Genomic DNA, 12471 nt, shown 5'->3' with positions numbered 1-12471 from the left:
GGTAATTTCCTTATAGAAACCATTTCTTCACTGTATTTGCTGAGTAAAATATGCTGTGTCAACACAGATTGAGACAAGATGTTGCTCTTTTAGTTGGATTAGAATGGATTCAGTATGGGTATAAAGAACTGACTGGGGGAGGTCAAAAAGTCTGATACACTTTGATACAATGACATGGTGTGTTCAAGCACAACACTGATATGGGTTACTGTAGAACACACAGAAGTCCAAATAGGAATCATGTGAACCTGTCCTTCGCAATATGGAATATTGGTTTGTTGATTTCTGTCTTTCAAAGGTAGTGTCAATCTAAACAACTGCAGTTCTACGACAATGTCAGCCTGATATATCTTAGGGGCTATTTATGTCAAATTTTATTTGTCCAAGAAGTGTCATAGTTCTGTGACAGCACAATGCTGCATCAGCTGTTGTTTGAAGTTGAACAGAGCAATTAATAAAATAACCAAACTGTTTTTTTTTTCTTTTCTTCAGTGACAGCCAGGAAATGTGAGGGTCCATATAGCCTACTGGTTGGGTCAGAATTATGCTTCCATCACAACAGGCTGCAGATGTTATGGACATAGTACATAATCTCATTGCTTATGGGCATCTCTGTGGCAGTTGGTCAGAATTAGAGACCAAAGCTTTATCGTTCTTAGGCCACATTGGAATTAGCCGTTGAGGGAGCTGAAATTACCACTAGTGAGAGGCTGTCAGGACCTTTCTCACACATTAACACCAATAATAACAGCAATGTCAACATTGTTAGGATATTTCACGTAGGCATGGTTTAGTGACAACTCTGGCTTATTATGACCGCTGATAGTGAAGCAGTGGTCATATAGGTTTAGTCAGAGTTTTTTTTTTCTGGATTTTTTTCTTTTTTTCTTTAGTAATGTTGTGTCAACGATTCCCGGGACACTGAAAGACCGTGAAACTTGGTGAGCATGTAGTCTCACAAGATGGGCATGTAGTTTTACAATAACACGGAACCATTGTTTTTCGTTTTGATCCGTCGCCCACCTGCTGCACCAGGCCCCCTGAAAGGAGGGTAGGCCGGACACAGTTTTCTGTGAATATCTCGAGAACCATAGGGCCTATATGATGACCAACTTTTTTTCGTATGTTGGTCTCAAGGGGCCATGTCAACCCATCACATATCCACTCATTTAAGGTATAGCGCCACCTGGTTAAAAATGAAAAGGCAAAAACAAGGCATTGTAATCACAGTTACTGTATATCTTTGGCTGACAGGTTCAAAACTGCACGAAGTGTAGGATCATTATGACACCCTCTGAATGCATGCCAAGTTTCACGGAATTCTGCTCATGGGAGGCCATACAATAAATGAATATATGTGTAAATTTAGTGACTGTACACCAATCGGCCTGTAGATGGCCGGACACAGTTTACTGTGAATATCTCGAGAACCGTAGGGCCGCTGATAGTGAAGCGGTTGAAGCGGCTGACAGGTTCAAAACTGCACAAAGTGTAGGATCATTATGACACACCGTCTTAGTGCATACAAAGTTTCGTGGAATTACGTTCATGGGGGGCCATATCAGCTACACACATGGACACACACACACTCATGCACACACACACACAAGCAGGCACACATACACACAAATAAACACACACACGCACTCACACAAACACACACACACACACACACACACAGACAACCACACCCATACTCACACAAATATAAAAACACACACATGCTGGTGAGCAGGCACACACACACACACAGAAGCACACATATACACAGAAACAACTATGCACACACTAATTTACATACACAAAAGTAGCTGATGAGGAGATGGAGACAAATTGACAAGCGTGATTTATTTTTGTGAAGAGAATGTGAGAATGCGCTCTGCTGCTGGTGAAACTGAACAAAGCATGGACTCTCCCAAGAGATGTGTTTATTAAAAAGTGTCATTTGTTGCTGTGAGGTGTACCAGCAAAATTTACTTTAGTTCGGCTAAATCAGGGTTTGGTAACCTTTTCTCTTGTAAAAGGGCCATTTTTTTTACCAGAAAAAAAAAAATGTATGGGGTCGCAAAGATATTGGAACCATTTAAAAGAAATCAGTTTAGGCCTACAGTAAACATCTCTATCTTTGTTAGCCTCAGGAATATGGTAACCTACTCCCCATACTCTGCATATATGCTGTATTGTACAGTATAATATTTTCACTAACTGTTACTGTGATATGTTGGGACAGCTTGAAGCTTAGCAACTATATGCAATTGTTCGAAATCTTTGATAACTTCCATTTTTAGAGAAAGCCAGGGAGCCATTAGAGAGGAGCTAAAGGGCCGCATGCCTATAATCAGAGCCCGTCTTATTAGACATTCTCTGCTATAATCATCGCCATGCTGTCAGAATGTATCCAGTAGTCAACATGAAAACGCCCCTCATCTGTCACGTGACAAGAGAAACGTCTCATGTAGCAATGGCGCGGTTGTTGAAAACAAACCCCGGGCAGTTGGAGTTGACAATGAAGTAACTGAAAACACAAGTGCACGGCATTTGAACCGTTTTTGTCGTATTACAGAGGGACTATGGATTTATCAGCACTTATTAAAAAATTAGGTAAGCGAAGCAGTTTGCTCCTCTTTGAGCTCGTAGCACTCGCTAGTCCAGGTGAATAACACTGTCGATAACTGAGACAACACTAAACGTTAGCCATAGCTAGGTTAGCTTGCATACAAGTTAAGAGTAAGGTGAAAATAAAAGTTTGGCAAGGTCATTATGATGTCTGAGTTAAGGTTGCTCTTCGTAGACAACTACAAATACTATAGCTAAGTCTGGTTTGGGTCTAACGGTGCAAGGTAACGTTGTTTATATTCCCCTCGGTTGTTTGCTAAATTTAACGTTAACGTTAATTGCCAGTTAACTTAACCAATGATCTAAATCGATGCTGTCGTTCTAGCTGTCAAAACTTAGGTGTCTGCTATGTTCGCGGAATGACGTTTGAGCCTACACGATAATATGATGCTGGGTTCTGTGATCAACAAGTTAACAAGCTATGGAAGATTCATATCATCTACATGATCTTCAACTGCCTTGCTGTTTGGAGAGTAACGTGACTGTAGGCAATATATTTATGCAGCCTAGTGCAATATTATTCACTGATGAGTAATGTGCTTTCAACAGGTCATTCTTTGGTAGAAATCAGAGTCCGAGCTCTCAAAAACATCAAGAGCAAATTGGATCATGGCCTCATCTCAGTTTCTGATCTTGTCCAAGAGCGAACACTGTTTGTTTTCCTTCTTGAGTGGTTTAATTTCCCTGAGGTGCCATTGCAAGAAGAGGTTCTTCAGTTGCTCAGCATTTTATCCAAGGTATTGTCTCATAATTTGTAACTTAGTCTCCATGTTTAACCAGTTACAGTCTAGCATTTGAATGACTTTCCCAGTTGGTGGATAGATAAGCAAAAATTCAGCTCTGTCCGTTTTATCGTTGTCTAAAGCACTCGACAGCTGCCCACATGCTTATGGATGTAGGGGCAGTAGAGTTTCTAACCCAGCTCTCGCCCAGTGTTGAGAAAGAGCTGCAGGCCATCATCGACAGCATCATCGATCAGCTGTTCCATCTCCCCAAGATACCACAGGTCTCCAGTGCTCTGACTAGCGATTATGAACAACAATTTACCTCGACTGCTGTTCAAATGGGTATGTAAAGTAATAGTTAATCTCCTGTTTCTATCTAATGCTGCTATTATTTGGACTGATCATTTGTATTTTCCATTGTGACAAATCCCTCAAAGGCTTAACCGTGCACACTGTTGTCACACTGAAGAGATAAATATTTAGTGGGGGATGCAGGTAGTAATTTCCTCCATTTGCTTTTGATCTGAAGCTCTTATTTTCTCTCTCAGAGGAGGAGTGTCTTGCAAGAGGGTACTTCCAGAGAAGCAGGCCCAATCAATTAGATATTCCTCCTCAACAAGGAACAGGTACCCCTGCTGTTTGCTTCGTAATGAAATGCATTAATTATTCAAGCAGATTTTTTTTGTTAAAATACTATTATTTCATAGACCTTGTGCCTTGTGTCCAGCAGGATATATGAGAGATAATTGCCTTGTGTTGTGCCTTGTTTGAGTTATCTAAGAATAATTGTCATTCCACAATGCCCTGTTTGTGTTTTCCCAAAACAATGAACAGCAAGCAAAGCAATCAGGTGTCTTAAGTTTTCGGTGTTTCCTTGGCTGTCTCTAACACCTACGGACAGACACATCTTATCATCAAGTGAAAGGTGAATACATTCACACTCTAGCAAGAGATATTCTATGACCAATGAAATAGTTTGCACATTTACAGTTTTTCTCGATTGCTTTTACCTGCTTAAGTAAACTGGAATCCATTTGGTCTTCATGACTACTTTCTTTGCACAGCAAAAGTCATCTCTTGCAAATGTGTTCACACATTGTCATTGGGTTCACACATTTCTCACACCCTTTGCAAAACAGTTAACACAGGTGTCATTCAAAACCCCCAAACTCTATTGGTTTTCCCATGCTAAACAAAAGGAAAACATCTTTTCACAGGTGGTATAGATTCCTTGCATATGTCTGAATCTCTGATACACCTGTGTGAAACTCCTTTGCACAATTCTTCAATCAGCAATCATTCATTATACATAAGAGATGTCTGTGTTGCTATTTGCAATTATGGATCTAATGCACATTTAGACAAAGTACTGTATTGCCTATTTGGAAAACAGTACAAAAGGTGTACTGTAGATCTATTTCGATGAAAGTTGTAGTTCAATGAAATGTACAGTATCTTGCTGGGTGTTTGCTGCATGTCTTACATGTCAATGACAGTTACATCTTGGGAGGAATGAATAAATTATTTTTTTATTCAGTACATTTAGTCTTTTCACAGTTTTTTTCTGGTACCAGAAAAATTAGAAAGTAATGGAACAGACATAGCAAAAATGCTCGTGCTTTTGTTCATACACGGGTGTTTTGAGAACGTGATGTCAGAGTTGACACAGGTATCAAAACGATTGAGAAAAACTGTATTACTTCATACATGTGGATGAATGATGCTGAACTGTTCAACCTCTGTGTTGGAGACTCCTGGCCAGAATAAACTTTGTAAATTTCATAGCTGATAAGAGTGGGATTGCACCTTCTTACCTGTGGAATGGTGTGCACAATCATGACTAAATGCATGCTTGATCTTTTCTTACAGCTCCCTACGAAAGAACGACCCAGGCTCAGTATGCACCACTTGTGAACTTCTCCGAGATGTCATCATGCAGGACTTTCCTGCTGAGATATTCCTGCAGCGGCCAAGTATAGTGCAAGTAAGTAGGGTTGTGCAATATTGTTTACGATAATAGCTTGTAGTTTAAAGATGTGCAAGCTAAAGCTAATTAAAACACATCAAATAAGCGGTGGAGACAGTATTTTTCGTTGATCAACCACTACAGAGCTTGGCCCGGTATATGCTATAGCCCCAAATCGCAAACAGTGGATTAGCAGGGGCAGTGACCGTGGATTAGCAGGGGCAGTGAGCCAAACACTTCCCAAATAGCATTTTTTAACCAGTAATATTGTTAAAAACAGCACCAAACCTCGTCAGTAACTTGCTCAGGGTCCCTACACGTAAAACGAAGCACCAACAACGTAGTTAGCGAACCCCGAGTTTATGCTCCGTGTGAGATCTCAGTCTTCTGTGAGATTAACAGTCTGCTCTAATAAATTGTTTTGTCAATATTGCACACCCCTATAAGTAAGACACCTGTTTGTGTCTGCATATGGTCTCGTTGCCTATTGTTTTGTTGTTGTTTGTTTTTATTTTTTGTAAGTTTTCCTTATGTTCGATAGAACCAATTAGTGGAATGGAATGACTTGGATTTAAAGTTAGGATTTCACTCCCGCCAGAGGGCATTATATCCTTGATAATTCAATTTTGCTTGCCCTTGTATTTAGTGTATTATCTTATTTATGAATGGAGTCGGTAAGACACACATGCTGCGAGTGGTTTCTCACCAGCCCTTGCTGTTAAGCCTTGTTTATGTAATTGTTTATTTTAATTTAAGCATGAGTATTTGTTAGCATAATCTTGTGGGTTCGCAGCTCAGTGACTTTGATGTTGGGGAGTCTGCGCTGATGTGCATCCTTGACCACCCACGTTTGATTTTCTCTCTTCCTTCCTGGTTGGTCTCTAGAGCCTGCTGTCGCTGCTGAGCCTGAGTGCAGAGAGTGAGGCTAGTTACCTGACACTTCAGGCTCTGGCTTGTCTGCGGCAGCTCTGCTGCAACCTAAGGAGCCGCCTGCGCTTCCACAGAGACCCTGGCTTCTGCTCAGCCAAGCAAGGTACATCCCAGCTGTCGGCTGCACTTTCACACACTCCTTCAGTCAGACTTCCACACTTCCACACTCCCTCAGTCTCAGTCTCACACACTACCTCACTCATGCACTCTTACTCTACATCCCTCTCTTTTCTCTCTCTCTCTCTCTCTCTCTCTCTCTCTCTCTCTCTCTCTCTCTCTGTCTAAGTCTGCTCTCAATGTAACCAGAAAAGCACAAGCTTGCCTTTGCATGCGTCAGTGGGAAGTGAGAAATTCTGGTATATTTAATTCATAAGAAACAAGGTTTGCATAAGTTAAATTTACTCCTGGGAGAATTGGAGAGGTCTCACTTGATAGTGAGGAAAAGCTGATGGAAAATCATTCTGTCACTATTGGTTCAGTTTGTCAGATGTCTTGGTGGATGAAAAGTTGGTTCAAATTGATTTGTCCTTTGCCAGAAACTTTTTTCTTACTTGTACATTTCCTTTGATGAAATCTAGATGCACTTATGCCAGCCTCATGCCATCTGTGAACTGTGCATTTATTCATTTAGCAGATGCTTTTTATCCAAAGTGACTGACGGTAAAGACTGTAGTACATTTCTGTGAATAGAGTGTTTTTTTTTTAGTGGGAAATTAAAGTATGATCTTGGTGCTGTTCTCCCAGGTACTCTGGCAGCTGAGCAATAAATGGAACACAACACATTGTCGAATTATTTCTGCTGTATTCTACATTTCAGATCCTGTGTCTCAGAACTCCTCAGTGTCGTACTCCCAAGAAGTACGAGGGACACAACGGGGCTCGGTGGCCTCATCGCCGGAGCGTAGTGGTTCCCCGAGGCCGTCGGCGTTGGGTCGCACCGGGCAAAGAGTCCGCGGAGATGGCCAGGACGGAGATGCGGCCTCCTCAAGGTCAGAGCCCTTCTGCCATCTTTGCCCAGTAAAGTAAAACAGGATCTTGAAAATGATCTGGTCAGTTTATGTTAAATAAGATGCTTGAAGCCAAAATGGACAGGTTAGTTTTGAGTTAATGTAGGAAAAGATTGTGTGCACAATTGGCATTTGTAGCACTTACAGTATAGCAGCACTTAATATGATAGTCAAACGCGAATGTGAAATTCGGTAATCGCTTTACTACACACACTGCTGGTGACGCGATCACCCATCGATTCAGTGGCCAGACAGCTGTTTTCTATTATGACGTATCAAAATCGCCCTGAAAAATAGAAAAGGGTCGAGCGACGGCGACAGTCGCCCTGTCGTTCCACTTGCTGTGTGCGTCGCACCATTCACTTCAATAGATTCTATTCCATTTTGCCGGTCGCCTGCCATAAATCGCAGTCCTGTTGCCGGCCGTGTGCGTAGGCCTTTATTGTACTTTGTGATTGTTATTCTTAAAGCCTATTTTATGTAGGCAATCCCATGGCTTTACTGTACTGAGCCAATAAAAGCTTCTGCTAAGTAAGTAAATGTAAAATTTGGTCATTTTATATTTCTTCCTCTCATTTTATATTTCTGGCTTGGCCCTGGGGTGCAAAACTGTGATCTTCTCCACTGGCAGAGCTACAGGATTAGGTGGAAGGCTTTTCCCTCCTTCCACATTTATAGACTGAATTCATTTTATTTGTAGTCCAATTGAGAACCCCAACCCTCTCGTCACGCTCTGCGGAGCCGTGTATTACATCTCTTACGCCTTTTCTTTCTGCCTCGTGCCCTTAAGCGTTCCCTCTGGTTGCAGCGGCAGCAGTGGGTCTCAGGGAGGGGGCAGCGCTTCCCCGGGGCCTCCCCTGCAGTCCCCCCAGGTCCCCGGGGGCCCGCCGGAGCAGCCGGAGCTGGAGGTCCAGGAGGAGGCGCTGGAGCTGCAGGTGCAGCAGTGGAGCCTGGCCCAGTTCAGCGTGGCGGCCCTGGAGCACGCGCTGCCTCTCCTCAGGACCGGTGAGGAGGCGACTGGGAGCAGGGGGGAGGGGAGGAACAGACCTGCTGAGACGTGCTGAGTGGCTCTTCCTTTCTCATTCCCCAGGCCACTCCTTGGGCCCGCGCGTGTGCGTGTGCGCACGCGCACGTGTGCACTCTTGTGAGAGTTTATATGTGTGTGTGTGTGTTTGTATGTGTATGCAGAGTTTGTGTATTTGTTTGTTCTGTATGTGTTTGTACATTCTTATCAGAGAGAGAGAGAGAGTGTGTGTGTGTGTGTGTGGTTGTGCCTGCTTGGTTGTGTTTGTGTGCGAGTGAGTGAGTGTGTGTGTGCATGAGGCCTAGCCAGACCAGATGCTTCTGTGTATTCTTTCTCACTCTCCTGCACTTCTGGTCTCCTATCACTGTGAGTGTAAATGTGTGCGTTAGAGTCTTTATGCTTGTAGTGTCCATTTGTGTCTGGTTAAATCTGCTCAAACATGCATATGGAAGTACTTTGAGTCATTTGCCTGTATGTTTGTGTCTCTCTGTGTGTCCTTCTCTCGTGTCTCGTATCACAGCTTTCACATTCAAATTCTGCGTGTATGTTTATCTGTGTGTCTGTGCATGTCGCAACAGCCTAGGCTGCAAGAGGCATACACACATGGGCATGTGCATGTGATTATAGCTGTATCAGTTTCATATGCCTGTCATATGTCTGTTGTGGGTATTGTTGATATACTGTATGTATGTGTGTGTTTGGTTTTTTGTATGTTGATGTTAGTTCATCTGTTATCGTATTTTCACCTCAGACTTGTGGGTGTGTGGGTGTGTGTGTGTGGGTGGGTTGTATACTGATATTATGTGTGTTTTTTAATCGTGTGTGTGTGTGTGTGTTTGAGAGGTCTGTATGATGCTCTTGTGCTGATGTCTGTCTGCACTCCTGTGCTGCAGAGAGTGTGCGCGTGTTCCAGAGGACCCTGGAGCTGTTGTCCGCCGTGCTGCCCCTGCTTCAAGACAGCGTGTCTGAGGAGCTGTGGGACGAGCTCAGCCTCACCGCTCTGGAACTGGCAAGTCTCTTTAGCCCTCCGTCTCTCCCCCGCTGCCTCCCTCTCTCCCTCTCCCTCGGTCCCCCTCTTTCTCTCTCCCTCTCAGTTGCTACTCTCTCAGTTTGTTTCTCTTTTCATCTCTCCCTCCTTCTCCCTCTCTCTGTCTATCTTGTTTCTTTCTTCCTCCCATCTTTTTCCTCCCTCTCTCCGTCGCTTGTTCACAAGCTCCCCCCCCCCCCCCCCCCCCCCTCTTTTTCTCCCTTCCCTCCCCTCTATCTTGTCTCTTCTCTCTTCCTCCTCTAGCCTTACTCTCTCACACTCTCTTTCTCATCCTCCTACTCTAACTCTAACTCTCTCTCTTTCCTCTCCTCTCTCCATTTCTCTCTCTCTCTCTCTCCTTTTTCTCTTCCCACCGAGCCCCTCTGCCCACGTCTGCGTCACGGCCTGATGTCTGTTAGCGCGTGTGAAAAAAACACCTGATGTCGTACCTCTTTCCAGTTTTTCTTTCCTCTCCCTTTATATAATCCCACCACAAGATCTGCATACTTTTTCAGGTAGCTACATAACAAGTGCTCCCATCTTTGTCCATATACACAAACAGCCACGCTGGACCACTACTAAGGGAACTTGTCCAGTGCCATTCTAATCAGCTGTATCTTTAGAAGTCTACCAGGAGGATAGGAGTATACTATTCCAGTATGCTACTGCCCTAGTAGAGTCGTGTCTTGTGTAAATAGCTGGTAGCGTAGACTCCAACTCCAAGTGTTGAGAGATTGAAGTGGGGTAATACTTGTGTCTGTGCTCGTAGCTAGTGCTGTATCCACTATAGAAGTGCTGCGTAATAAGAATGCCTTCCGTTGTTTGGAGATTTATGTATTTTTCACGATGCGTCTTGCTCATCATCAGTGTTTTATGCACGCTCACGGCACTGCCGTCTCCCCTGAAAAGTGTTCTGTCATCTTAGAGAAAGTTTCCTGTGGTAATGCACAGTGCTTTTACTGCCCCCTGCTGTCTGACTGCTGTCATTGAAACATCTGAGAGCTTGGCCTGATTTGGGTGGAATGATTAGAACTTCAGCGTTTCTTCTGTTACTCCAGAAGGAGAAGATCCAAGGATGCATGGAGGGTTTGGCGGACATCTTGTGCTATCGCAACAGCCAAATGTCCGAGGAGCAGGAGGCATCACTGGTGTTCCACAGGATGACCTACACGAGCACCGCTGTCTTCACGATCCGTCTGCTGCAAACTCTCATACCTGTGGAGAAGGTGTGTGTGTGTGTGTGTGTGTGTGTGTGTGTGTGTGATAGACAGACATAAACTCAAACATTTGCTGAGGAAATAGTGTTACAAAAATCCAGACCATTTCAGAGTTTACTTTGGTGAATATCCCTATTTCTTGATTCAATTTATTTTTCAATAATCTTGTTTATGTTTTTTATGTTTTTTCTCTAAAGTATTGTTTTAAGTTCCCTTTCAGTTGGTTCAGTTTGCCTGCATTTCATACTGAGTTAGCTCACCTTTTTCCAAATTAGCTCTAGACCTCTGTCCATCAATTCTTTGTGTCCTCATTTGAACTGATATTTGTACTGATACAGTGTGTGGATGACTGTTTGTCAGCTTTTTTTTTTTCTTCTTTTGCTTTGGCACACTCCTGACGCAGGCTAACAAGAACCTTCCGGAGAACCTAGTGGTGACAATTTTCTTCCTGTGCCTGGACTCGCCCTTTGCCGAGGCCTTCCCCAGTACCCATGAGTCCGCAGGGGCGTACCTGGAGCTGGCCAGCCCTGACAGCCACGGCCTGTTTCGCCGCGTGTCCTGGGCTGCCCACAGCATGGAGGCCACCTGTGCCTTCTTGAAGGAGGCTGAAGCGGAGGTAATTAAACTGCCTCCCGTCCCCCAGCCTCTTAATGCTCAGCAGGAGGGCAAGATTAATAATTAATTCAATCAATAGCAAATCGAAGGCATCGCGGTGGGGGAGAGACTTGAAATGCATGTTAGTATCGATCGTTTGCGCCAGTCTTTACTTTTTAGAGTGTAATGTTACAACTTCTTATTTACTGATGGGCTCACATTATAATTGTTTTTATTTGTTTATGGATTGGACTTGTAGGGAGAGAAGAATTGGTTGGAGCTGTTGGAACTTGCTGAGCAAGCAGTGGACGGCCTTCCCTACCATCAGCACCTACCTGTGGTGAAGGAGACGGTGCAGATCTGCTCCTACCTGTAAGAGACAATGGCTTTGAGGTGAAAGGTGGCCTGTGTTGTGGAAACTGGACAGCACTTTGTGGCAACAATGTACCCAGGTTATCTCTGATTACTCAGACTGCTAGAGGGTGATGTCACAAACCTCTGTCAAAACAAACAAACAAATTCCTGTGTTCTCAACAATAGCATAATACTTCAATATTAAAAGTCCTGTTTGTCAATAGGAAAATAAGGAATGAAGCCTTCAAATTGTAGTATCAATTTGTTAGTTAATTTTGTCATTGCGAAGTCAACTTTGCATCAGTGGAGAGAATATGATATGCCTTGTATTGATTGCCATCTCTACTAATTGATTTTGGCTCATCATTAAAGAACGAAAAGAGACAGGCAATCGAACAAGTGCCCATCACCGTCCTCTCTGCGGAAAGAAATATTTGATTACAAGCACAGCTACAACCACATTGCCATGCCACTTTTTCTCCCGGAGTGCAAATTGCTATTGATGTATGTGCCATTGCTTGCGCAGTTAAGTCACTTTGGATGAGAGCAAGTAAGTAAATGTGGCTTTGAACGTGTCCCACAGGTGGAAGTTTGCCCAGGCCAGCCCCATGCTCCGATCTCAAAGTCAGGAGGTTTACCTGAAGCTCCTATCTCACCCCCTACTACCTGTCAAGACGGAATGTTACACCTGGACCCTCAACATTGTCAAGGTAACTCTGCTGAGCCATCCTATTCAAATGTCCTTACATTAACCAAGCAGAAGGCTATAAGGGACTGTTGATGTCAATCTCACAGGAGTGCCTTGGAGTTCAGAACGTGGCGAAGCCTGTGTCGTCGGTGAGCAGCGGCGTCCATTTTGTCCTCCATGCCCGAGTCCTTTACGAGATCTGCACATTCGGCCTTCAGGACCAAGCAGGGAAGGTATCATCGCCGCACTCTACATCCCCCCAAAGTGTCTGCGATGACATGACGCACATGACTATGACATGCCTTGTAAACAAGGACACATTG

The 12471-nt window shown here is 43.8% G+C and overlaps 1 protein-coding gene across 2 annotated transcripts in view; it reads left to right on the top strand.

Moving 5' to 3' along the window:
• The first annotated feature begins 2450 nt into the window (after positions 1–2450).
• rttn (rotatin) overlaps positions 2451–12471 on the top strand; it is a 58900-nt gene continuing 48879 nt past the window's right edge. For both annotated transcript variants that reach the window (XM_042067269.1, XM_042067270.1), the window contains exons 1-15: positions 2451–2601; positions 3166–3353; positions 3482–3683; positions 3890–3967; positions 4176–4266; positions 5211–5325; positions 6193–6340; positions 7055–7226; positions 8053–8249; positions 9162–9277; positions 10354–10521; positions 10916–11128; positions 11366–11478; positions 12044–12170; positions 12256–12381. In XM_042067269.1, the coding sequence (XP_041923203.1) occupies positions 2571–2601; positions 3166–3353; positions 3482–3683; positions 3890–3967; positions 4176–4266; positions 5211–5325; positions 6193–6340; positions 7055–7226; positions 8053–8249; positions 9162–9277; positions 10354–10521; positions 10916–11128; positions 11366–11478; positions 12044–12170; positions 12256–12381 (2085 nt within the window). In that variant the 5' untranslated portion in view covers positions 2451–2570. The remainder of the gene's footprint in view (positions 2602–3165; positions 3354–3481; positions 3684–3889; positions 3968–4175; positions 4267–5210; positions 5326–6192; positions 6341–7054; positions 7227–8052; positions 8250–9161; positions 9278–10353; positions 10522–10915; positions 11129–11365; positions 11479–12043; positions 12171–12255; positions 12382–12471) is intronic.

The sequence above is a fragment of the Alosa sapidissima genome, chromosome 17, assembly GCF_018492685.1.
Source record: "Alosa sapidissima isolate fAloSap1 chromosome 17, fAloSap1.pri, whole genome shotgun sequence".
Lineage (NCBI taxonomy): Eukaryota > Metazoa > Chordata > Actinopteri > Clupeiformes > Clupeidae > Alosa > Alosa sapidissima.
This window is presented reverse-complemented; position numbering and strand designations above follow the sequence as displayed.